This window comes from Dreissena polymorpha, chromosome 2, assembly GCF_020536995.1.
Source record: "Dreissena polymorpha isolate Duluth1 chromosome 2, UMN_Dpol_1.0, whole genome shotgun sequence".
Classification (NCBI taxonomy): Eukaryota; Metazoa; Mollusca; class Bivalvia; order Myida; family Dreissenidae; genus Dreissena; species Dreissena polymorpha.
Window position 1 is genome coordinate 70,748,115 of NC_068356.1, and position 26,275 is coordinate 70,774,389.

Consider the following 26,275-nt stretch of genomic DNA (forward strand, 5'->3'; position numbering starts at 1 on the left):
TTCAACAGACCGGAACCATTTTGAACTCAGCCCAGATATGATTAGAACAAATGTTCTGACCAAGTTTCATAAAGATTGGACTAACAAGAGGGCCTAAGGCCCACAGACACTGAACTGAGACTTCAGGGAACTAAACTGCTCTCAGCAATGTTTGAGATGTTTCTGAAACCATTTTCAAACTTGGCAAAATATCTAGTAGAGAATAACAAGGTTTTAGAATAGCCATATAAGGAAAAATGCCCCGCCCCTTGGCAGCCATGTTTTTCAACGGAGGGGAACCATTTTCCAACTCCGCGCTGATATCATAAGAACAAATGTTCTGACCAAGTTTTATGAAGATTGGACTAAAAATGTGACTAATAGAGTTCTAGAGTTTTAACAAGGTTTTACTAAAGCCATATAAGGAAAAATGCCTGGACCCCTAGCAGCCATATTTTTCAGTAAACCATAACCATTTTTAACACACATATCATTAGAACAAATATTCTGACCCTGTTTCACAGTGATTGGACAATAAATGTGACTTCTAGGGTGTTAACAAGGTTGTACTATAGCCATATAAATAAAAATAAAAATTGGACTTTAAATGTGACTTTCAGAGTGTTAACAAAACTTCACTATAGCCATATACGGAAAACTGTTCTGTATCGTGGGGGCCATATTTTTTATACAACTTGAACCATTTTTGAACGCGTCCAAGATATCATCGGTACACATGTTCTGACAAACTTTCATGAAGATTTGACAATTAATGTGGCCTCTAGAGTTTCAACAATGTAACTGTTGAAGATGCACAACAGACAATGCATGAGGGACAAAACGCGATCACAAAAGCTCACCATGAGCTCATTATGCTCATGTGAGCTAAAAATTATAGAAGCTAAAAGTTCTGGTACTACTATGGTAGTATATACTAGAGCTTTTAGTTATGAAGGATAAGGAAGAGAAATGAAGAGAAAAATGAAAACAGATTTACAGAAGAAATGGTGGGCAAAGTGGATACTATATGATCCCCAGAAAATTAATTTGGGTGGCATACATAAATACAATATATGTCACTTTGATGCACAAGACAATGGTACCATATAACACTCATTGCCTACTTGTGAGGTATGGTGTTCTTGAAGATGTCCAGCATGCAGGTGCAGGTGCTGTCCCAGGCAGCGCTAGTGAACTTGTTGCCGTTGGAGATGACCAGGTTCTCCAAACAGTTGGTACCCGACCGCGCCAGCTGCTCATTGTCTGTGAGGGACAGAAAGGGAGAGATAAGTCAGGCATGTCACAGTGATCCCCTTGTGTAGAAAGTGTGGTCGTAAAGAGTCAGGCAGATCACAGCCATCCCCTTGTGAAGATAGTGTGGACGTAAAGAGTCAGGCAGATCACAGCCATTCCCTTGTGAAGATAGTGTGGACGTAAAGAGAGAGATAAGTCAGGCAGATCACAGCCATCCCCTAGTGAAGATAGTGTGGACGTAAAGAGAGAGATAAGTCAGGCAGATCACAGCCATCCCCTTGTGAAGGTAGTGTGGACGTAAAGAGAGAGATAAGTCAGGCAGATCACAGCCATCCCCTTGTGAAGATAGTGTGGACGTAAAGAGAGAGATAAGTCAGGCAGATCACAGCCATCCCCTTGTGAAGATAGTGTGGACGTAAAGAGAGAGATAAGTCAGGCAGATCACAGCCATCCCCTTGTGAAGATAGTGTGGACGTAAAGAGAGAGATAAGTCAGGCAGATCACAGCCATCCCCTTGTGAAGATAGTGTGGACGTAAAGAGTCAGGCAGATCACAGCCATCCCCTTGTGAAGATAGTGTGGACGTAAAGAAAGAGATAAGTCAGGCAGATCACAGCCATCCCCTAGTGAAGATAGTGTGGACGTAAAGAGAGAGATAAGTCAGGCAGATCACAGCAATCCCCTTGTGAAGATAGTGTGGACGTAAAGAGAGAGATAAGTCAGGCAGATCACAGCCATCCCCTTGTGAAGATAGTGTGGACGTAAAGAGAGAGATAAGTCAGGCAGATCACAGCCATCCCCTAGTGAAGATAGTGTGGACGTAAAGAGTCAGGCAGATCACAGCCATCCCCTTGTGAAGATAGTGTGGACGTAAAGAGTCAGGCAGATCACAGCCATCCCCTTGTAAATAGTGTGGATGTAAAGAGTCAAGCAGATCACAGCCATCCCCTTGTGAAGATAGTGTGAACGTAAAGAGTCAGGCAGATCACAGCCATCCCCTTGTGAAGATAGTGTGGACGTAAAGAGTCAGGCAGATCACAGCCATCCCCTTGTGAAGATAGTGTGGACGTAAAGAGAGAGATAAGTCAGGCAGATCACAGCCATCCCCTAGTGAAGATAGTGTGGACGTAAAGAGTCAGGCAGATCACAGCCATCCCCTAGTGAAGATAGTGTGGACGTAAAGAGTCAGGCAGATCACAGCCATCCCCTTGTGAAGATAGTGTGGACGTAAAGAGTCAGGCAGATCACAGCCATCCCCTTGTGAAGATAGTGTGAACGTAAAGAGTCAGGCAGATCACAGCCATCCCCTTGTGAAGAAAGTGTGGACGTAAAGAGTCAGGCAGATCACAGCCATCCCCTTGTGAAGATAGTGTGGACGTAAAGAGTCAGGAAATAACAGCCATCCCCTTGTGAAGATAGTGTGGACGTAAAGAGCCATCACAGATTTACCTGTGCTGTCTGCACAGAACAATCAACGACAACACTTTCTGCCTTAACTGGATTTTTGCTTAGGAAAGACGAAAAATACCATTAAAGCAGAAAGTGTAAACCCTGATTAGCCTGTGTGGACTGCACTGGCTAATCTGAGACAACACATGCATTAAGGCCTGTATTCCCATAGGTTGAAACAAAACAAGAGATGTGTGTTACACAGTCATGTCCCCATCTTGCCATTAAGCATTTTTGAGATAAAATATCAATTGAAAATTGGATATGTTCATGGTCTTTAGGACTCCAAGTTCCATAACTCTGCACTTGGTATGAAATTTTGATCTATCATTCTAAGTGAACATTGGATGAAAACTGGGAAAAACTTAACAATATGAAAATGAATAAGGTAATAATGTCTATCAACCTGTGTCTTTGGCTGAGTGTATCTTGTCATCAAGAACTCATAATGCGTTAAGAACAGATTTGTTGCAGTAGTTGTGGTGTCTCCCTTTTTATCCACAACAACATGAAAGTCCACCTTGCATTTATTACCTTGCTGGACACACCAGATCAGCTGCTGGTAGAGCTCATCGAGCAACAAACCGTGTAGGACATCGTAGAACTGTGTGAACACATCGATGATGGCATAGAGCGCGTGGTTACATGTCGTCGTCATCCACTCAGACTTCTGTTCATTATGAAATAGTCAAGGTTAGGATTTATACCTTTTTTATAAAATGAACCATGATCTATTTGCCATGGCATTGCTTATAATTACACTTGCATGTAATAGTCTTGAATATGAGTTATGGTGGAATGAGCAACATTTTTTTTCTAGAAATAAAATATTAGAAATGGTCTGGTCAGACATAGATCATGAGTGCAAAATATGTTTAGCAAAAGAATATTTGTCTTATTTTACTAATGGAGTGGATTAAAGAAAGATAACGTCCTGTTTGTTAACAATCCTTTCTTTGCTTCAGTTGATAAAAACCTTTATATATCAAACAATAAAATAAACAAGTGTTTATTTGAAAGAGTATTTATATTTCTTGTTTATACACTATACACTATAACAATATATATCTGATTATAATTACTTTGTAGAAAATGCAAAAAATAATAAAAATAAAAATAATTTGTTTAATAACAAAATAAACAAAGCCCTGAATATTGCACCACAACATGCTACTTATAACAAGAAATGTGTACTCTAAGTATAAGTAAAAATGTACATGAAAGCTTGATAAGTGATTATATGGCTTCAAAATGTACATCTAAGCTTTATCTTAGCATTATAAGGTGTTACATGGCTTCAGAATATTGCATTACATTTGCTCTGGACTGTAACAAAGGAAACGCCAACAACATAAACATTTAGCTGCAAGAAACTGAGCATTCAGTTTAAAAGTACATTGGCTAAAACAATCAATCATGCAAATATCAAAATAACAAACAAGATTTTTAACAAGAAAAATACTGCCCGGATACATGTGGAATTTAATTATCTTCAGTCATGTCCAAACAAACAAAAACATCAGCAAATTATTTGAAACTATTGTATATCTTATTTAATTACATTTCTGAAGTTTTAACATAGCAAATAGATATTGGTAGCTCAGTATTATAGTTTGAAGGTGAAGCAAACTATATTTATTTAACAACACCACAAAGGCAACTAGGCAGTTCTAAAACATAATTAACTATTTTGAAATAAGAAAATATAAAAACTCCCAAGGTGCAAAGCATCATGCATGAATTGTTTTGGTGGCTTCAAATCTATTTAAACAATAAAATTCACACTAAAAACAGTGCGTTTCAACAAAATACTAGTTTACAAAAGTTTTAGTTAAAAAAAACACGACTACACTTTATGAAAATACATATATTTTATTAAAAAACAACAACACTACAGTACTTAAAAAAAATACTATACAGTATTAAAATACAAATATTTTAGTTAAAAAAAATGACTATACTTTATGGAAATATTAATATTAAAAAACAACAACAACACTACTATACTTTACGGAAATACAAATATTTAAGTTAAAAAAATACTACTATACTATGTGGAAATAAAAATATTATAGTAAGTTCAATTACCGTTTGACATTCCCACCCTCAACATAAAGGTCACAAAATGATCCTATCTTGTAATGTAACGAGGTAAATCAAAATTCAAAATGTGAACAAACTTTCAGACAAATGACAGCTCTAAAAGAAAAATGGAATAATAAACAAAATAATACAAAATAATGAGAACTGGGAGGTAGTTAAAGAACGACAGCAGAATCATATCTAGAAACAGAAAAGCCCCTTCAATGTCACATCAACACAAATCAAAGAAGAATTGAGTAAAAAATCTCCAATCAATAAGAATAAATCACCCAACACTAGCACATTCTATAAAGAGTAATATTGAGATATGCTTGTTCTAATTAATTTAAATAAATTATATTACTAGAATTGAGATTGAATGTGTTAAAAAATGTTTCATTTAACAGAAATATGAAGTCTTCATTTCATTTACATCATAATTAATATACAGCTGTAATGAATTAATATAAAACAAGGTTATTGTCAAGCAATATGGTCCCCTACCGGCTCCACCATTGTCAGAAATTCCATCATTTTCAGATTTATTTTTTTGGGTTGCCATATTTTTGACGTAGGAACAAAATGAAATAACGTGCATAATGTCCATATTGCCATCTATCCATGTTGCAAGTTTCATGAACAAATATTAAGAACTTTTAAAGTTATGGCAGGATCCAGAAAAGTGTGACAGACAGACAGACAGACTCACAAAGCGCAAACCATAAGTCAGGTGAAACCGGTAGGGGAAAATAACTATAGATACTCATACTTAATGCCCATACACAAAATGTGTTGTTATTATTCCATAATTGAGTCCAATGCTGCAGAATACATTTCTAGCAGTAGCAAAATACATTTATTCCAGTATATATTTTTTAACTCCAAATACGGTGCTAAAAACAATATTGTACATGTAGTGCCACACTGCAGAGCTGTACACTCCCAGATAGACTGGTTAGTGTTCTAGAGATGGCCACTTACCCACTGTGCCCTTGCAGACGGCTTACCCTCGGGCTGGGGGTCAGAACATAACCAATTATATATAGAACTGTCAGCTTTACAATTTAACTTTCTCAAAAAGACTTTCTTCCACCTTCTTTTTTTTTTAACCAACGTTAATTATTTGGCATGAATCTAATTTTTCTGACACAAGGCTTTTCCTCAATAGTTAATGTCCCTAAATTTTTGGAAGCAAATAACTGTTGAATTATGTAAATATGTTGACATCTCAAGCAGATAAATGTGAAACATTAGTAGACCGTTACATTTGCTTTTAGGGGTAAATAGGGATGTGTAGCAGTTAAACACAATGGTTTCATGCATAGCTAGAAGTGGTTATGCATTTGAAATGATAGAAGTAAGAAACCATTAAAACATATCTCAGTTTTTGTTTTGCATCATTTAAGGAATTACTGTATTTTACAAGAGTTTTGATTGAACAATATTTTTAGACTATACCACAGCTGAAATGTTACTAGAATTGTGATTGGTTAACATATTCAGAGGAGACATCAATTTGAGACTGAATTCTTAATTGTTTGACCTGGCATGATGGACTTATTTTAGGAAATAATATACATATAAAAGTCTGTCTAGTCTTACAACCAATCAAAACATTATAATATAACTACTTAAGAATTCCATTCAAAAGCACAATGCACAAGTTTCACATGTAAACATGATATTGTACAATATTTTATCATGCATTAAAAACAAAAACCTAAATGAAATTTTCTTTGACAGATCTCATATTTTAAATTATACAAAGCATCAACTAAATAACAACTCATTATACAACACCGTTTTTGAGATCTACTTTGGTTAGTCACAATAGACTTACTGGGTGTTGTCTAACTTATTCTATACAGTTTGTGAATCTAGTGCAGATGTAAACACTAACAGTGCATGGTTTATAAGTTAAGAAAGAAATTTATTACCATATAAACTGTTACAATTAGTCAATCACCAAGGAAAGTACATGGAAAAGTATTTAACAATCATAAAAACACACACACACAAAATTTAGCAAAGTATAGTGGTTTTTGTTAGCAATAACACTTTCAGAATTAATCTTAACATTCAAGCAAAAGCATATTTGAGAGAAACAAGAAACAAAAAATATGAAAAATGAAACTTGCCTTGTATGTAAATATCTTATCATCACATTGTTTGCAAAATCTTGAGGCATATTCATATTTATTGGGTAATTTAACTTTATGAAGTATATAATTTTTATCAATTTATACATTTCCGGGAGTTTGAATAATACACAAAACATGGAAATATGATACTTCACAAGACAAGCTTCCATTTGCCCTGCTCTTTTACAAGGACTTACAAAATTACCTGTACATAATATTCATCCTATAAAAATATGAAAACATTATGTTAACTAGAGGCCATTTGAAGGCGAAGAATCGTGTATTAATGGAACTACAAAAAGCAGTGTTTTTTACTTCTGAAAGTAGTTTAACTATTGACCCAATCACAAGCACTTTTTTCAAATACATATAACTGAAAGATACTTATATTTACAAAATTTGTTCAAATCCTTCAATGATACTTTCTTGAATGGGTTCATATTCCATACACACACACACAGAGAAATGTCTCTATGCACCTACTCTTATGGATTGCATTCTTAGCTAAAGACATGTGATTGAGAACTAAAAATTGGAACTTTTTTGTCCGCAATGAACGCCCACAAACAATTGTTAAAGCAAATCTACTGTAGTCTCACCTCATTTTGTGACTCTGGCAGTTTCATGTTGTCAAAGATACGGAACACAATTCTGAAGAGGTCTCTCCACCAGTGAGCCTCAAATGACTCTCCATAGGTCTTCATGATCTCAAACATCACTGTTAGACCCCTGAAACATTCACAGGCAAAATGGACCATGAGTCTAGCTAAATTACTTGTTATAAATACACAAAGAAATACTTGTTGACATCATGGACACCAGCAAGTACCCATGTGCAATGATGCAGCAGTAACATTTCTTATGAACAGATGGAAGGACAAACACAACAAGAGCACCGCATAACGGGTGCCAATGCTCGGCTGCAAAAGCTTGTCAGATTTTATTTTTTTAGAGGTCACAGAGACCTTGACCTTTGACCTAGTGACCCGAAACTGGGTGTGGCATGTAGAACTCATCAAGGTGCATCTATATATGAAGTTTCAAAGTTGTAGGTAAAAGTACTTTGATTTTAGAGCCAATGTTAAGGTTTTAGCACGACGCCTACGGCAGACGGCGGACAACGAGCTGGCTATGACAATACCTCGGGTTTTCTCCGAAAAACAGCCGAGCTAAAAATTAGTATAGATCTTGTGCATTATGAAATCATGAATACAATGTTTTTTACTTGAAACAAAAAAAATATTTTGCTGTTAGTTCAAATTGCCAAGAAGTCGCTGGCTCCTGTATATTGGCTGCTCTGTTGTGCCTTACCTAGTTCTGACATCCAGTTTACACCGGTTGATGGCCTTACCTAGTTCTGACATCCAGTTTACACCGGTTGATGGCCTTACCTAGTTCTGACATCCAGTTTACACCGGTTGATGATGCAGGAGAGCTCAAACAGTACAGGGAACCATCCCTTCACCCAGACCCGATCGGACTCCGGCACGTTCAGGTCGTCCCCGCTGTGCTCCCGGAACATCTGAAGGAAGATGGCATCACCCAATATAACGTCAATATGCACAGTGCAGGGGTTTGACAGCTAACTTTTGGGTTGAGAGTAAACTGTTGTAAGACTTTTATCTGCTTTATCAGAAACAATAGTTTCACACTTAATAATCAATTGAAATTATAAAACATGTTTGCGTGATTTAGAGGGAGGCCTTATGTTTACTTAAAAAATCCGTAATTGTTATATTCATTAAGCTTTTAGAAACAAATCAAAACACATCTTTAAGCAATATTAAGCAGACATTAGGAGGCCGCTCACAATAATACACACATCACGTTAATGCTATGAAGATATGTGTGATGAACTCATAATACACACATCATGTTAATGCTATGAAGATATGTGTGATGAACTCATAACGTATCATTATCAAGCTTAATAACCATTCAAACCCAATGTCTTAAAGCAATTTCATGATGTATCAAAACAAGGCTAAAATCAGTAAGATTGACAAGAACATTATTTCAGTCATGAATATAGAAATATTAAACTCACAAGCCCTGTTCAGTTATAAAAGATCACAGAAAAGCAGGAAAAATACTTGTCTCCTTTCACAGTCAGAAAGAGTAAATAATATATATACAAGGTATATTATATATTATATATAATTTTTTTTAACAAAACACTTTTCAAACTTGAATATCTCAATTATTAGGTAAGATTTTGATTACAATTTTTCCGTGTGATCATATGACTAAATTCTGATCAAGCACACGATAAAATCATATATCCTTGATGAGCGTGGGGTGTGTATGGTTTCATCTGTTTGCACGTGAAAATGGTGAAACCAAATATTATTATAAATTTATTTCAATGTAATCATATATGTTGGGTTCTTACATTAGGATTACATAAAACTTAGTTTCTAAAAATGTATGGCGCATATAAATATTTTAGAGCGCAACTACGCATTTAAGCAAATTGTCTTGGACACTTTTCTAATGCAACACTTTTCAAACTGACATTTCTCTCTTATAAGTAAAAATGTTCATTCAAAATTGTAGATGTGATCATTTGACTACATTCGATGCCAGCTAACAATAAAATCATTCATCCGTGACGATCAACAGCTTAATCACGTGGGGTAGGTAGCCTGCAATTTGCCATAATGTTTCCTGGTGTAAGAACCCACATAAAATGATGACATTGAAATAAAAATTTTAATCAAAATCTTAACTCATGAGAGAGATAATTAAGTTTGAAAAGTGTTGCGTTAGAAAAGTCTCCAAGTGCACATATATACTCCATCTCGGCTAGTATGAGCAAACCGAATGTGGCACGAGAAGTTTACATAATAAGCTCTTGTCATACATTTTTCCCATAAGTACTCAACAATTAAATGGTAACATACGTGTAGCAATAGATCCAAATATTCTTGGCTCAATTTACAGAAAAAAACGAGTGCAGACTTAACACACTTAACTTGTGTGTTCATTTATCTCAAAAATTGCTTTTCAGTTTCTCATAACAAATTTCGTTCATGTGTGTAAGAGTTCATCAAAGTCTTTCTATTTTATTTACAGGGATATTTCTTTGCATGCTCACAAACCTGAAAGAGAAAATAAAATCAATTTTTTCAGTGACCTCTTTGTCACGCGATGATCCCTAGGACATCAACTGAATCAACACGATCTTAGTAGTACTTAAACAGATATGTACTTGTTGCAGTCAGTAACCACATTATTATGTCATTGAACAGTGAGAAGAATGGCTCAATCTATTAATTGACTAGTCTAGCTAACAAAAATCAATTAAATGTCAATTACACCAGCTCGATGTTAACTTTAAACAAATATATCATGTGTTCAGTCATGAGAGAATTGTATGGTGCAGAAAAAAATCTTTACTACTTACAAAGGCAAGAATAACAACTCAAACTATTATATTATACATATGTGCCCAAGAGATCACAAACCTTTAAAGCTAAGTGCCAGGTTTAAAGTCTGAGATTGTCATGCAAGTACATCTTTAGCCAACTAAACATTAAGTCCCAATTCGCTGGGTTATAAGCCATCGCTTATCACTTTCCATACAGTAAGCAGCCACTGTACCCAATGAAGATAATTTTAAAATCATGAAAAAAGAGTCTGGTACACATACTATCATCTCATACTAGGAAAACTGCATCACCTCATGGTGGCAGACACCTATTTTATCAGCTGACACTCTCCTTATTAACTTATGAAAATATATAATCAAAAGTTCTGAGCATTTTAATGATCATGAGGGAAAATTGTGATTTATTGCAGTTTAACAATGTTTGAATAACGTCACACATCCCATAGACATAATCTTTTAAAAGGACTGGAATCTTTTTCGAACATGACATGGATATCATAGGTACAAAATAACCTTATTTGACAGTTTAATGATGATTGGGCAAAAAATCTGACTTCAAAAGTGTTATAATGGCATCTGAAGTTGACATACTGACCTAGATTTTTAAACAAGTAACAGAGTATAAAACTCAGCAGAGATAGCATACAGACAAAAATTTTAAATGTGAATTGTTCTGACCAATATGTATGAAGAGTGGCTAACAATGTGGCCTCTATAGTGTTCACAAGGTAAAATTTATAATACCGATATGCCCCGGCACATTAAATTACCATCTAAAAAGCTTCCGATGATGATATAAAACACTCATTAAGTTAAAACAAGACTTTGATATATTACAGATAAAATACAGATATGTTGTACTGTCATCTGTTTCAACCAGTTGTGATATTAGAACTTTTAATGCTTAATGACAAATACACGTGAGTTTATGAACAGTATAAGGCTAATAAAACATGCAAAAAGATGTAATGATTAAGAGAGAAAAGCATATAAAATATATAATTAAAATATAAGGTATGGCACGTGTTAATTACTTCTTCTAATATTATATTTTTGTATTACAATTTAAATGTATTCTCAAACTATCAAATTAATACTAAAACCACAAATCAAAGGAGTTTAACTTCCCTATCATTTTTATTAATGCTGACTAAGATGTAAAAGACCCTAATAACCACCAATCTAAATTGCCAACAATAGACACATTAAGTTAAATTGGAGAGGCAAACATTTAATAGCCACAAAGAATAGTTCCTAGCACAGCAGAATGTTAGTAATGCTACAGAATATTAGACTCCAGACACATCAGCACTCTTGCCTGAGAATTTATGACAGAACTAGCTTTACCCTTGCATACATGGCATCGTCTGTTGCAGCCTCAATCTCAAGAACTTTAAACCTCTGCAATCATACGTTTGGGGCATCATGGTTTTAAAGTCATAACAACACACGAAACCAGCTTTTCAATGTTTTTTCATATAACTTGCATGTAAGAAACTGATGCACACAATTTCACAACAATATCACCATAAAAACTCAAGCTATTGAGAAGAAAGTTTTTTTTGTACTTTTAGACACTGTATTTTTTAACAAATTCTAAATCAGTGACCTTCCTCTTGACTCAATTGATCACAGATGGAAGCTAGGTATGCATGGAAATTGCCTACACAAACAATTTCACCACCAAAACTCCAACCATTTTCAAGTTAGTAACTTTTTTTAGTAGCAGTGACCTTTACTTTTAAACACAACTAGAATGCAATGAAATATGGCGTTATGGCTAATAATAAGCATTCTACATACAAAATTAAAATGCAATACATTCATCCAAGCCAGCAACCTTTTTTTACGTTTTAAACCAGTGACCTTGACCTTAACCCTTTCCCACTTAGATACGTTTTTTGACGCATTTTTAGTCCCTTAGAAAGTTTAATCTAATACAAGACATTTCTTTCTTAATTCAAGTTTTAAAGGCTTTATTTCCAACCCTTAGTTACTGATGAGCAGCAAACAGCACAAAACCTGAACAGGCTGCGAGTTACTAGCAGGACTAACCCATTTACCATTCAAATCTTGGTCTCCATGCAAGCTTCCTATATCATAAAATTTATCAAGGCAGGCAAATTCAAAATTAAGTTATTAGCCAGAAATAACCTGGTCACTGTTTTCTATTTTTAGTAACAATGACCTTAACCAAAGGGGCAAAAATGCAATCACAAGGTCTATATGTAAACTGCATATGCACACAATGCTAGTGTATCGTCTCCATCCACACTCATGTTATTGAGTGGAACATTTTTTCCTTTTTTTAGCAACAGTGACATTGGCCTTAAATTCCCCATATCCAATTCCAAGCAAGGTCTTAATACAAGCATCCTATATCCAAAGTTTAATCAATGATCAATGCAAACTAAAGTAATTGCCTGAAAACCACCTGTATGAAGCTGCCCATCCACCATACCTTAATTTAATAACCAATATTTTTAACTAAGTTGAAACCTCTTTAAATACTTTCTAACTGCTGTTTCTTGTTTATAAGAGATCATAGAACTACTATGGCTACATACACTAAGACTGGTTTACACAGAACACAATAACCATGACGGCTATGTGGTATATCAGTAGTCAAAATTGGCAATTTGGAAAAGCAAGCAAAAATTCTTTGAGACCAGCTCAAGTGTAAGACAATGTGACCAGCCTACCTAGATACATGTCAGCAACCCAATAGCACATTTATTTGTGACCAGCCTACCTAGATACATGTCAGCAACCCAAAAGCACATTTATTTGTGCAGGGCTTACAGGCTCTTGCTAATTTTGACCACTTGCATTCGAGCCTCACTTTTGGGAAAATAGGGCTTGATGCATGTGCGCAAAGTGGGCATCGCATATTAGCCTGTGAAGTCTTCACAGGCTCATCAAAGACGACACCTTGCCTTTGTATGGTATTTTTATTTAAAGGCAGTCACTGTTTTGCGAAAATCCAGAATACACGGAAAATTTTGTCCCTGATAAGCCTGTGCAGACTAAAAAGGCTACTCTAGGACGACACATTACGCACATGCATTAAAACGTGTTTACAAAGAACGAGGCTCATTTCTCATACAAGCCCATACCTGTGGTTTCTCTGCCACGTATTTCGCGCAGTTGCGTATGAGTCGTATGGCCTCCATGCTGGTGTCCGGGAAGGCAGCGTTGCAGGCAAATTCAGAGAGGCACTTTACAGCGTCTTGGAACGAGTCCATCACAGCCAGGAAGTGCTTCTCAAACACAGACGCTGCAGACAGAGAGAAGCAATGTGCACAGACTGATGTATAAAACATATATGAAAGGTTGTCTGGACATTATAGGTTTACCACAAGTGCTAAGATAATTAATACACGTTAATTGTTAATTCTTTTGAAATTGAAATTGCAACTACAGAAAATAGTCAAAACAAGAAACCGTCGGAGACGGGTGATGCTCCCCAAAGTTTTTTTTTGTCAAAATATTGCACTATATATTCAGATAAAAGGAAACGTCTTGAGGGCACAGTAGTTGGGGGGACAAGAATTTTTTAATAGAAAATTTCAAAGGGCCATAACTCTGTGAAAAATCGTCCGACCAGAATCCGCTGATAATATGCACATCTCCTCTTGGTAGTGAAGCTTCCCATAAAGTTTCATGGAATTCCGGTCATTAGTTGCTGAGAAATAGCCCTGACAAAAATTGTGCACAGACGGACACACGGACGGACAGACGAAGCGGCGACTATATGCTCACCCCAAAATAAATTTTGGGGGAGTATAATAAACATCCTTATATAAATGACTTGATTAAATACGTAAACTACACCACTTTTGTCTAAACTGGTAAACAAGCTTTTGATGCTTTTCATTTAAAAATACATCTAAGAAAATGCACAATGACCACATAAGCTTTTTGTGTTCAAGTTCATTCTATTCTTCAGCCTAAAATAATCAGATTAAGTCTTACATATAATTTTCCCGGTGGTTTGGAAGGCAAGCTCCACAATGCCCTCGTCCTGATCAGAGGCAGCCAAGTGGAACACACTGAAGATGTTCTTCCAGCCTGACTTGATATTTGCTGCCTGAGAGTTGACCATCTGAGCCACGCAGCGCACCACCATGTCACGAATTGTGGGAGACCTGATATATATGCTTCACAATAATAGAAGCACACCACCATGTCACGAATTGTGGGAGACCTGATATATATGCTTCACAATAATAGCAGCACACCATCATGTCACGAATTGTGGGAGACCTGATATACATGCTTTACATTAAAAGCAGCGCACCACCATGTCACTATAGTGGGAGACCTGATATACGTGGTTCACATTTATAGTTACGCAACACCATGTCACAATAGTGGGAGACCTGATATACATGCTTTACATTAAAAGCAGCGCACCACCATGTCACTATAGTGGGAGACCTGATATACATGCTTCACATTTATAGCAACGCACCACCATGTCACTATAGTGGGAGACCTGATATACATGCTTCACATTTATAGAAGCACACCACCATGTCACAAATAGTGGGAGATCTGATATACATGCTTCACATTTATAGTAGCACACCACCATGTCACGAATTGTGGGAGACCTGATATACATGCTTCACATTTATAGAAGCACACCACCATGTCACGAATTGTGGGAGAGCTGATATACATGCTTCACATTTATAGAACCACACCACCATGTCATGAATTGTGGGAGACCTGATATACATGCTTCACATTTATAGAAGCACACCACCATGTCACTATAGTGGGAGACCTGATATACATGCTTCACATTTAAAGCAGCGCACCACCATGTCACTATAGTGGGAGACCTGATATACATGCTTCACATTTAAAGCAGCTCACCACCATGTCACTATAGTGGGAGACCTGATATACAGGCTTCACATTTATAGTAGCGCACCACCATGTCACGAATTGTGGGAGACCTGACATACGTGGTTCACATTTATAGCAGCACACCACCATGTCACGAATTGTGGGAGACCTGATATACATGCTTTACATTTATATAGTATTTAAAAAGAGCCCTGTAATTTTGAAAATTGTTTACTGATATGTAAAGCAGTGTTATTAATGCTAAGAACATGGGACCAGTATCAAGAATACTATTGTGTGCTCAACTCATCTTATATGAGATTTGAGTATACACTCGGCTAAGTATTGAGAATGCTGGTCATGTCATGAACAATCTCAAATCTTAGCTTTGAGTAAATGCACATATTTGTCTTCAAACTCAGGGTTGACACCGTTGAGTAAGACTCAAAACTCATTGAAGCTTTTAAGAACACCAAATTAAACATGATGGTAAAACTCATAAAAAACAATGAGAAAATAATCAAAGTTAAAACACAATATTGACTTGAGCCTGTTTGTGATTCAAAGCTAAGGTGCAAGGTAAATTGTCACTCATTCAATTGGACATTTTAGAGGGTACACAAAAATATTCACACATAGAATAATGATTTGAAAGTAAATGTACCTATTTCGCTTCATGATGTGCTCAAAAGGCCTGAGGAAATCCTTCTGGAACCTGAAGTTGGCAAACTCTCCTTTCTCAATAAACTTCATGGATAACTGACGCAGCGAGTCAATAGCGAAGAAAGCCATGTCTTCAATAGGGTTACAGCCAACCTATGAACAGATTAATTTATATATTTGCTATTTTTAAGGATTGTTTTTTCCATTTTTCATTAACAAGCAGTCTCTCCTCAGCAAAAATCCAGTAAAGGCAGAGAGCATCGTTCCTAATTAGACTGTGGGGACTGCACAGGCTTATCTGCAACGACACTATTCCCACAGGCATAAAGTCCCATTTTACTAGGGCAAAGATCATCTATGATGCTTACTGCACCCAAACTTCTACCACGACAGAATACTAAATCATCTGGTCCATGTTTACCTTATTGAAGTGGTCTCCCAGGTACTGCCATATACGTGACCACTGCAGCCTGATCCTGCCCATGTTGTAGTACGAGATCTCCACGATCTTGGTCAGACTGAACATACGGGGGCGACTGTGGTTGGACAACTCCTCCACTGACACTGCACACAGCGCCTTCACAAACTCAACTGAAAGACGTGTAAGCCATGTTGATCTATAAACCATATTGAAAGAAAATTTTGTTTGTTTATTAATTAGAACTGTTTTTTCGTTCACTTTTAAGCAGTATTCCAGTCATGTCATGGTGCTCATTTAACAGTTAACATTTAATGACTCAGCAAGTTTTGAAAAGTACATATTCATGCAAGTAACTGTCAACTGCCCTCCTTGAAACAGAGGTTAAGGAAGAATTGCCCTATTTGTACCACATTGTTCTTTTGTAGAGGATTCAGCTAACTGTCATACCAATGGCGTCTCCGTCTAGTTTGACAGATCCTGTGAAGATTCTGTCCACTGCCACAACCACAGACTGGGAGCTGGTTTCCCCCATGGTCTCCTGGAACTTATCCAGGGTCCGGGAACCAAAGCCACCACGAGCAATCGCTGAAAACAATCATGAAAGTAGATAGCATTGTACAAGATATCTAAAGTTTCAAAAAATTTAAACGTCTGCAGGGGTTTTGTTTAGTTTTCAAGAAGGCAGATGATTTTCGAAAGTAGAAAATAATTAAAGCCAAATTTATTAGAGGCTGTATAGATTTTACCTAAGGGTTGTTAAACCAGTTTAAAGCTCTGGGTATCAATTATCTGCCAACAATGTATTAATTCATCTCACAATAATGGCAAATAAAATAATGGAAACAACACATTTCTCCAGTTAAGTTTGTAGGTTAGATACTACACACAAAAAACATGACACTAACCTACACAATAGTGTTAGTGTAACCAAACTTATTCAGTAAAATTTTTTCATCAATGTTTAGTAACAGTGACCTTGACCTTCATCTGACTGGCCTCAAATGCAATCCCAAGCTGGCCCAAAATGCAATCCAAAGCTAAGTCCGCAGGTAAGCTACCTATACCCACAATTTCTGTGTAAAACCTCCTTCCTAACATAAGTTATATTAAGTTACACCATAATTCTCTTTTTTGTAACAGAGACATTCACTTTGAGGTAACAATCCTCGTGTGCAATTATAAGCTAGGTCTCCACACACAATTTAAATGCAATACCTCAAAACAATATTAGGTTGTTGAGCTGAAACTGTTATCTATTTTTAGTAACAGTGACCTCAAACTTGACCCTACTAGCCCTAAATACAATCAAATGCTAGGTCTTCATTAAAGTAAACAACATCCAAAGTTTAATCAAGATTAGTTCATGGGAACTAAAGTTATTGACGTAAAACCCTATAATAGAGGGCAAACCCTATAATAGAGGGCAAACCCTATAATAGAGGGCAAACTCTCTAATTGGATTTTTTTAATAATTCAGGGCCATTCTTATTAAGTTCTTCATCAATTTGTCTGGTTTTCACACTGGAAGGAGATTATATGCACATAATCATTTCCAACAAGTATCCACGTGATTATATGTAAACTATTGAAGCAAGACAGTGGACAAGGTAAGTTTTATGATGATCAAATTTTATCTTTAATAATTAGTGGACATAATTCTTGCATCAGATGTTTCCATAATACGGACATATAAAAAGCATTGCAAAATGCCAGCTCATGCTGCAATTGTTACTTTATTAGCATTTTTATGTCATGTTGGTTAAAAAATATTAACAAAGCTCAACAAAATGTCTGCACTTTTTAGAACTTACTCATTCATTTAACTGATGAAATAATTCAGTTTTAAACATTGAAGAAATTATTAAAATTACAACAAGAGATGTGTTTGTCAGAAACACCATGCCCCCTACTGCGCCGCTTTGATTTATTTAATTTTTTTATCATTTGGCAGGTACAGATAATTATCTCCCTTTAAAGCTTATTACTTCCCTTGGATTTGTTTTTTTTACTTTTGACCTTGAAGGATGACATTGACCTTGACCTTCCACCACTCAAAATGAGTAGCTCTATGAGATACGCATGCATGCCAAATATCAAGTTGCTATCTTCAATATTGCAAAAGTTATGGCCAATGTTAAAGTTTTCGAACGGACGCACAGACAGAGCAAAAGCTATATGCCACCCTACCGGAGGCATAAAAAAAGTAAACCACAGAAATTTTTCACTCACCATCATGATCAAATGACTCAAAGGGGTGTGGTGTGGAGCCATTGGACTTTTCCCTGCGGTGGGAAGGGGCGTGTCTGATGGACTTGGAGGAGGTGCCTATCAGCTGGGCCAGCTCCAACTGAGAGATGCACCGCAGGATCTGAAATAGTGGAGGACCTGAGTGTGTGAACAGTGGATCTGAAATAGTGGAGGTCCTGAGTGTGTGAACATAGGATCTGAAATAGTAAAGGACCGGAGTGTGTGAACATAGGATCTGAAATAGTGGAGGACCTGAGTGTGTGAACAGTGGATCTGAAATAGTGGAGGACCAGAGTGTGTGAACATAGGATCTGAAATAGTGGAGGACCTGAGTGTGTGAACAAGGGATCTGAAATAGTGGAGGACCTGAGTGTGTGAACATAGGATCTGAAATAATGGAGGACCCGAGTGTGTGAACATAGGATCCAAAATAGTGAAGGACCCGAGTGTGCGAACATAGGATCTGAAATAGTGGAGAACCTGAGTGTGTGAACATAGGATCTGAAATAGTGGAGGACCAGAGTGTGTGAACATAGGATCTGAAATAGTGAAGGACATGAGTATGTGAACATAGGATCTGAAATAGTGGAGGACCTGAGTGTGTGAGCATAGGATCTGAAATAGTGGAGGTCCTGAGTGTGTGACCATACGATCTGATATATTGAATGGTGTCTGTGAATATTGGACAACAAAATGTTGGAGGGTGTGTAAATATAGGATCTGAAATATTGGAGGTGCCTGTGATAACATAGAATCTGAAATATAAGGGTGAGTGTGCCTGTGTGGACATAGGATCTGAAATGTTGGAGGGTTTCTGTGTCATTCATGCAGACACTGATCTTTACAGCATCTTTTTAGGATTTAACATTTATATGTTAAGGCATGTCTAAATTAACATACTAGAAAATTACTACAAATATGGCAGTCCGTCTGTTTTTCTCAAGTGACATTTTAATAATAGTAACATATGGATAGCACTGGTATTTAATTAATTAAAACGTTCATATTTGCCAAATATCAAAACACACAAACATTCCATGTTATAAAATTTTGTTGCAACAGTGAATGAAGAGATTCAATGTTGGCACAATCAATACAAATCTGCTCTGAAAATCTAAAACATGTCCACCTCTTATCAAACAACAGCAAGTTGACTGGAAATGATTGCCCTACCTCAAGCCATGACTTGCCCAGGTAGTTGCCATCGGTGTGTGCAACTGATATGAGAGTCTTGATGGTCTCGATGTTCTTGCTCCTCATGTCAGTGATGGGTGAGGCTGCAGTCAGCAGTGTGAACCGAGCCAGCGCCTGGACATACGCGTCTCTCTCCAGCTGACAACGCATAGCACAATAAGAGAAATTTATCACATATGATGCATGCGTTTTACAAGCAAAATATAAAGTCATGTAATAATCGATATAAAATTGACATATTTGCTTAATATTTATTAACCTTCTAACAGATTGTCATATACACACAATTGCATATTTTCCTCTTGTAAATTGACTCAATGCTTTCATCCTGATTCAATCATCATCATAACCCATTATCATTAACCCATTTATGTTTAGTGGACTCTCCCATCCTTCTAAATTGGATCTATTAATTTTCAAAATTAGGGATTTCTAGTATACTTATTTCTATATTTCTTACAGAAATTCGTTTGCCAAGGCCTTTTTTTAGACGCTAGGCATAAATGGGTAAATCAAGTGTAATCTTATGGAATTTTGCAAATGTAATCATCGTAGTGCGAGATTCAATATTTCATCATAGAAATAGTTTTACCTCCATGTGGAAGATGCAGGAGATGCGTATTGCACATCGTATGCCATCCAGACAGAGAGAGGCTATCTGGGGGTTGTCACAGTCCTGCAGACCAATACTAAATGCTGCCAGAAACGGAGTCCAGGCCATCTGTAGACACATAAAATGCAAAAGTTGTGCCTTTTCAACAGTATTGCAGTAATATTTCAATGGTCAGTAAACACCTGGGTTATCAAGTTATGACAGTAACTGACAAATGCCTTTCTTGAAACAGAGATACGGGAAGAATGGCCATACAAATAATTTCATGACTGATCATCTCAAAAGTTGTGTCTGGGCAAGCTATCAATCCTGCTATGCTCTGATTTGTATTAGTGCTCTACCAACAGAGCTAGCCTGCCTGGATATTAAACGTCTTTCCCATAACTGTCACATATAAGATATTAATCTGTGCTAGTAATTCCAATGAATCCCATTTTGATATCCCATTGCAGAAACAATAAAAATGACACAATAAAAATGAAAGTGTTTTAATTTTTGTTCCAATCTTTCATTCCATATTCCCTAAACATTGTCAGCAGTACCCTGAACATAGGTCTGACATGTTCCTGGTGCTTGGCTGACATACCTTGAACATGGGTCTGACATGCTAATGGTGCTTGGCTGACATACCTTGAACATGGGTCTGACATGTTCCTGGTGCTTGGCTGACATACCTTGAACATGGGTCTGAATGCTCCTGGTGCTTGGCTGACATACCTTGAACATGGGTCTGACATGCTCCTGATGCTTGGCTGACATATCTTGAACATGGGTCTGACATGCTCCTCTTGGCTGACATACCTTGAACATGGGTCTGACATGCTCCTGGTGCTTGGCTGACATACCTTGAACATGGGTCTGACATGCTCCTTGTGCTTGGCTGACATACCTTGAACATGGGTATGGTATGCTCCTGGTGCTTGGCTGACATACCTTGAACATGGATCTGACATGTTCCTGGTGCTTGGCTGACATACCTTGAACATGGGTCTGACATGCTTATTGTGCTTGGCTGACATACCAGTAACCTTGAACATAGGCCTGACATGCTCCTGGTGCTTGGCTGACATACCTTGAACATGTGCCTGACATGCTCCTGGTGCTTAGCTGACATACCTTGGACATAGGTCTGACATGCTCCTGAGGCTTGGCTGACATACCTTGAACATGGGTCTGACATGCTCCTGGTGCGTGGCTGACATCCCTTGAACATAGGCCTGACATGCTCCTGGTGCTTGGCTGACATGCCTTGAACATGGGTCTGAAATGCTCCTGGTGCTTGGCTGACATACCTTGAACATGGGTCTGACATGCTAATGGTGCTTGGCTGACATACCTTGAACATAGGTCTGACATGCTCCTGGTGCTTGGCTGATATACCTTGAACATAGGTCTGATATGCTCATGAGGCATGGCTGACATACCTTGAACATGGGTCTGACATGCTCCTGGTGCTTGGCTAACATACCTTGAACATAGGTCTGGTATGCTCCTGGTGCTTGGCTGACATGCCTTGAACATGGGTCTGCCATGCTCCTGGTGCTTGGCTGACATACCTTGAACATGGGTCTGAAATGCTCCTGGTGCTTGGCTGACATACCTTGAACATGGGTCTGACATACTCCTTGTGCTTGACTGACATACCTTGAACATGGGTCTGACATGCTCCTGGTGCTTGGCTGACATACCTTGAACATGGGTCTGACATGTTCCTGGTGCTTGGCTGACATACCTTGAACATGGGTTTGACATGCTCCTGGTGCTTGGCTGACATATATTGAACATGGGTCTGACATGCTCCTCTTGGCTGTCATACCTTGAACATGGGTCTGACATGCTCCTGGTGCTTGGCTGACATACCTTGAACATGGGTCTGACATGCTCCTTGTGCTTGGCTGACATACCTTGAACATGGGTCTGACATGCTCCTGGTGCTTGGCTGACATACCTTAAACATGGGTCTGACATGCTTCTGGTGCTTGGCTGACATACCTTGAACATGGGTCTGACATGCTCCTGGTGCTAGGCTGACATACCTTGAACATGGGTCTGATATGCTCCTGGTGCTAGGCTGACATACCTTGAACATGGGTCTGATATGCTCCTGGTGCTTGGCTGACATACCTTGAACATGGGTCTGACATGCTCCTCTTGGCTGACATACCTTGAACATGGGTCTGACATGCTCCTGGTGCTTGGCTGACATACCTTGAACATAGGTCTGACATGCTCCTGGTGCTTGGCTGACATGAAGTTGGACTCCACATGACTAACACTCTCCATGAGCACCTTTGCGGCCGTGGCCATATGTTCCATCTCAGCATTGTACAGCATGCGCCTCTGCTTGTCATTCGTTATATCTCCTGTTGTAAACAAATTGGGCTGAATGCATGTGGGAAAAGTGTAATTATATATTGGTCTGTGCAGTCTGCACAGGCTAATCAGGGACAACACTTTCCACTTTTCTGGTTTAGTTAATGCGGAAAGTGTAATCCAAGGTTAGCCTGTGTGGAATGCACAGGCTAATCTTGGATGACACTTTTACCCACATGCATAAAGCCCAGTTTTTTCCACAACGCTGCATATATGCATGTAGTATTGACTAGAGGGCCATTGAGGATTATCTGATATTCACTGGCAGAACAACATTTATGTTAGTGACTGAGGTGCATTTTGTGAGTCCAAGAATGCTTGACTATAAGACATATACAGTATTCTTGAATAACCTCAATTTTTAAACAAGACTATTGCCAAGCAATATATGTCCCCTACCGGTGAAATTCCACCATTTTCAGCAATATTTCTAGTCTATTTGTTGCCATAACAACCAGAATTCTTGACGTAGGAACAAAATAAAATGACGTGCATAATCTCCATATTGTCATCTGTCCATATTTTAAGTTTCATGAAAAAATATGAAGAACATTTAAGGTTATCGCAGGATCCACCATTTTCAGCAATATTTCTAGTCTATTTGTTTCCATAGCAACCAGAATTCTTGTGTAATAAAAAATGAAATGACGTGCATAATTTCCATATTGCCATCTGTCCATGTTTTAAGTTTCATGAAAAATATGAAGAACTTTTAAAGTTATCGCAGGATCCAGAAAAGTGTGACCGACTCACGGACACACAGTGGGCAAACCATAAGTCCCCTCTAGTAGGGGACAATAATATTAATATCATAAATGTATCTGGAGGAGTGGATTTCACAGACTGTCTTTTACCTTAGAACAAGTGAGCTTATCATTAGCCCACAATGATTAACATAAAGGAAAAGATTCAGCACTGAAAATGACTTGTTGTCCATGGTCCCAAACAAAAAGTTAGTGCTTAATTTCTTTATAATCCCTAATAAAGCCCTCCAGCAAAAATAGACATATGTTGTTCAAGACTGAACAATTCTTTATTTTCCAATTAAAATAACTGATTTCTGGTGTTTTAAATAACCTGCAATACTCCTCTGGTGGCATGGTAACCTATATCTTACTTCCTGTGGTGACATTCTTCTGCACTCCTACTGCCTTCATTTTGATTTCGTTCTGCGCTATCTCGTCATAGATGGCCGACAGGTACTCCTCAGGCAAGTCCTTGCTGTCATTGATGCCCCGATTCATCTTGATGTACTGCTCCTTCGTCATTCGGTTCTTCTCCTTGATCTATCAGACACAATCAATGAAACATTGATTTTGAATTAAGGACTTTGAAAACATTCTCATATTATTACAAAGAATTTCAAATTGATAGAAGTCATCCAACATGGAATTTGAATGATTAAAGAGTTGTTTATCAGGGCAAAATTACAATTCAGAAAATATCTTCTAGTTTAATTTAAACTTAAAAGATTGCCCAGTAAGCCTTTTTTTCATAGATTATTTTGGTTGCTGCTTGAAAAATAAGCTTAACAAGATAAGTCGTTACTTCAGAACATCTGAACTGCTTTACAAACAAGATCAGTCATGACCTAAGATCATCTGCATGAATGGAATGAATAATTAATACTGCATCAATATATTTAAACATTTGGACATGTGTGATATTCAACATTTTCAAAGCTGTTTTGCTATTGATTATTTTTTCTAATACTTGCTAGCTTAACCATTGTAGCCCCTATACCAGATCATTGTAGCCCCTATACCAGATCATTCAATTACTTCCTAGCTTAACCATTGTAGCCCCTATACCAGATCATTCAATTACTTCCTAGCTTAACCATTGTAGCCCCTATACCAGATCATTCAATTACTTCCTAGCTTAACCATTGTAGCCCCTATACCAGATCATTCAATTACTTCCTAGCTTAACCATTGTAGCCCCTATACCAGATCATTCAATGAATGCACATGCAACCCAAGACACATGTAAAACAAGAGATGTGTTTGTCAGAAACACAATGCCCCCTATTGCACCGCTTTGAAATAAAATTTCAATATATCATTTGGCAGGTTAAGAAATTATCTCCCTTTTAAAGGTTATTACTTCCCTTGGATTGTATTTTTTTACTTTTGACCTTGAAGGATGACCTTGACCAATCACCACTCAAAAAGTGTAGCTTCATAAGATCACATGCATGCAAAATATCAAGTTGCTATCTTCAATATTGCAAAAGTTATGTGAAAGTTTTCGGACTGACACACAGGCAGACAGACAGACAAACCGACTGACAGTTTAACTGCTATATGCCACCCTACCGGAAAAAAAAATGTACATTCCAAGGGACTTGATGGCATCTCACTAATATGTTTCAAGCTCATTGAATAAACCCACATAATACCCCAGTTAACTTTATGAAACAAGAGGGCCTGATAGTCCCAACGTCGATCCCCTGAGATACAAAGGAACTGACCTGTTCTGTGAAGCCCAAGATATCATTAGAACAAAGTTTCTGACCAAGTTTTTGAAGAGTGAACTATAAATTTAACTTTTAGAGTGCTAACAAGGATTATCTATGGCCATATAAGGATAACTTTCCCGCCATCTGGCGGCCATGTTTTTCAACAGACTGCAACCATTTTTTTTATGCTCACCATGACTACATTGTGCTCAGGTGTGCTCAAAATGAATGTGCTGTTTTCTGTCTTTTTATTTATTTATCAATTTTTCAATAAAGGATCTTTTCCAGTTGTGCTAATGTAGTTTTTTTTAAACACTAGACATTCATGCTATGTGCATGCGATAACGGAGCTTCTAGATAAGCAGACCTGCTGTATTTAAAATAAGTTTGCAATCTAGCAAATACACATGTCACTTAACCAAATAAGAGTGCAATCTGTTTACACAAGCAAACACTTTTGCTATAGGGGTAGCTAAGACAAAGGTGTAGATTTATATTCACCAATTCTTAAGTAATATAGCATTCAAATGGTATATATATAAATATTATGGACAAAAAATCCCCACAGTTTCAATCTTCAGCAGAAATTGTATGACTAACATATTGATACACAAGACAATAATCTCATCACATCAACAACATTTTCTTCTTCTTTTATAAAAAAAGGTATAAATGGGGGAAAGTAAACATGAAAAGACGCCGCAGTTCTATTGGTCAATGACTTGCTTGATCGGCAATTTTATCAAGCTTGATATTGACATGCTTGAGTGGCAATAATGTACCACTGATACTGACTCTTTAAAAGCTTAAAACTACTATTGCTTCACTTAAAAACAAGAGTTCCGTGTCCGGAGACATATGTCTCCCCAAACAGGGCTTTGAACTAGTGACCCCAATTTCAATAGGGGTCATCTACTTTCCAAGGCCAATGCACACGTGAAGTATCAAGCCAATCTTTCAATTCGTTGATGAGTCATTGCTCTGAAACAATTTTCACACTAATTGTGACAGTGACCTTCACCTTTGACCCCAATTTTAATAGGGGTCATCTACTGTCCAAGGCCAATGGGCATGGTAAGTATCAAGCCAATCCGTTGAATCGCTGACGAGTTATTGATCAGAAACGCTTTTCCCACCTTTTAAGCCAGTGA

At 37.4% G+C, this 26,275-nt stretch overlaps 1 protein-coding gene across 9 annotated transcripts in view; it reads right to left on the reverse strand.

Annotated features, from left to right (window-relative positions):
- The window catches only part of LOC127867530 (brefeldin A-inhibited guanine nucleotide-exchange protein 1-like), an 82,881-nt gene that overhangs the window by 19,638 nt on the left and 36,968 nt on the right, over positions 1-26,275 (reverse strand). For 4 of the 9 annotated variants that reach the window (XM_052408777.1, XM_052408774.1, XM_052408781.1 and 1 more), the window contains exons 20-35: positions 23,781-23,949; positions 22,499-22,653; positions 20,270-20,398; positions 19,657-19,815; positions 18,466-18,604; positions 16,684-16,821; positions 16,237-16,406; positions 15,817-15,968; positions 14,271-14,443; positions 13,412-13,572; positions 8,296-8,426; positions 7,504-7,633; positions 7,110-7,127; positions 5,745-5,777; positions 3,216-3,351; positions 1,104-1,242 (exon numbers count right to left, since the gene is read on the reverse strand). In XM_052408777.1, coding sequence (XP_052264737.1) covers positions 1,104-1,242; positions 3,216-3,351; positions 5,745-5,777; positions 7,110-7,127; positions 7,504-7,633; positions 8,296-8,426; positions 13,412-13,572; positions 14,271-14,443; positions 15,817-15,968; positions 16,237-16,406; positions 16,684-16,821; positions 18,466-18,604; positions 19,657-19,815; positions 20,270-20,398; positions 22,499-22,653; positions 23,781-23,949 — 2,132 coding nt within the window. The remainder of the gene's footprint in view (positions 1-1,103; positions 1,243-3,215; positions 3,352-5,744; positions 5,778-7,109; positions 7,128-7,503; positions 7,634-8,295; positions 8,427-13,411; positions 13,573-14,270; positions 14,444-15,816; positions 15,969-16,236; positions 16,407-16,683; positions 16,822-18,465; positions 18,605-19,656; positions 19,816-20,269; positions 20,399-22,498; positions 22,654-23,780; positions 23,950-26,275) is intronic. The other 5 variants (XM_052408780.1, XM_052408782.1, XM_052408779.1 and 2 more) reach the window with 3 other exon arrangements.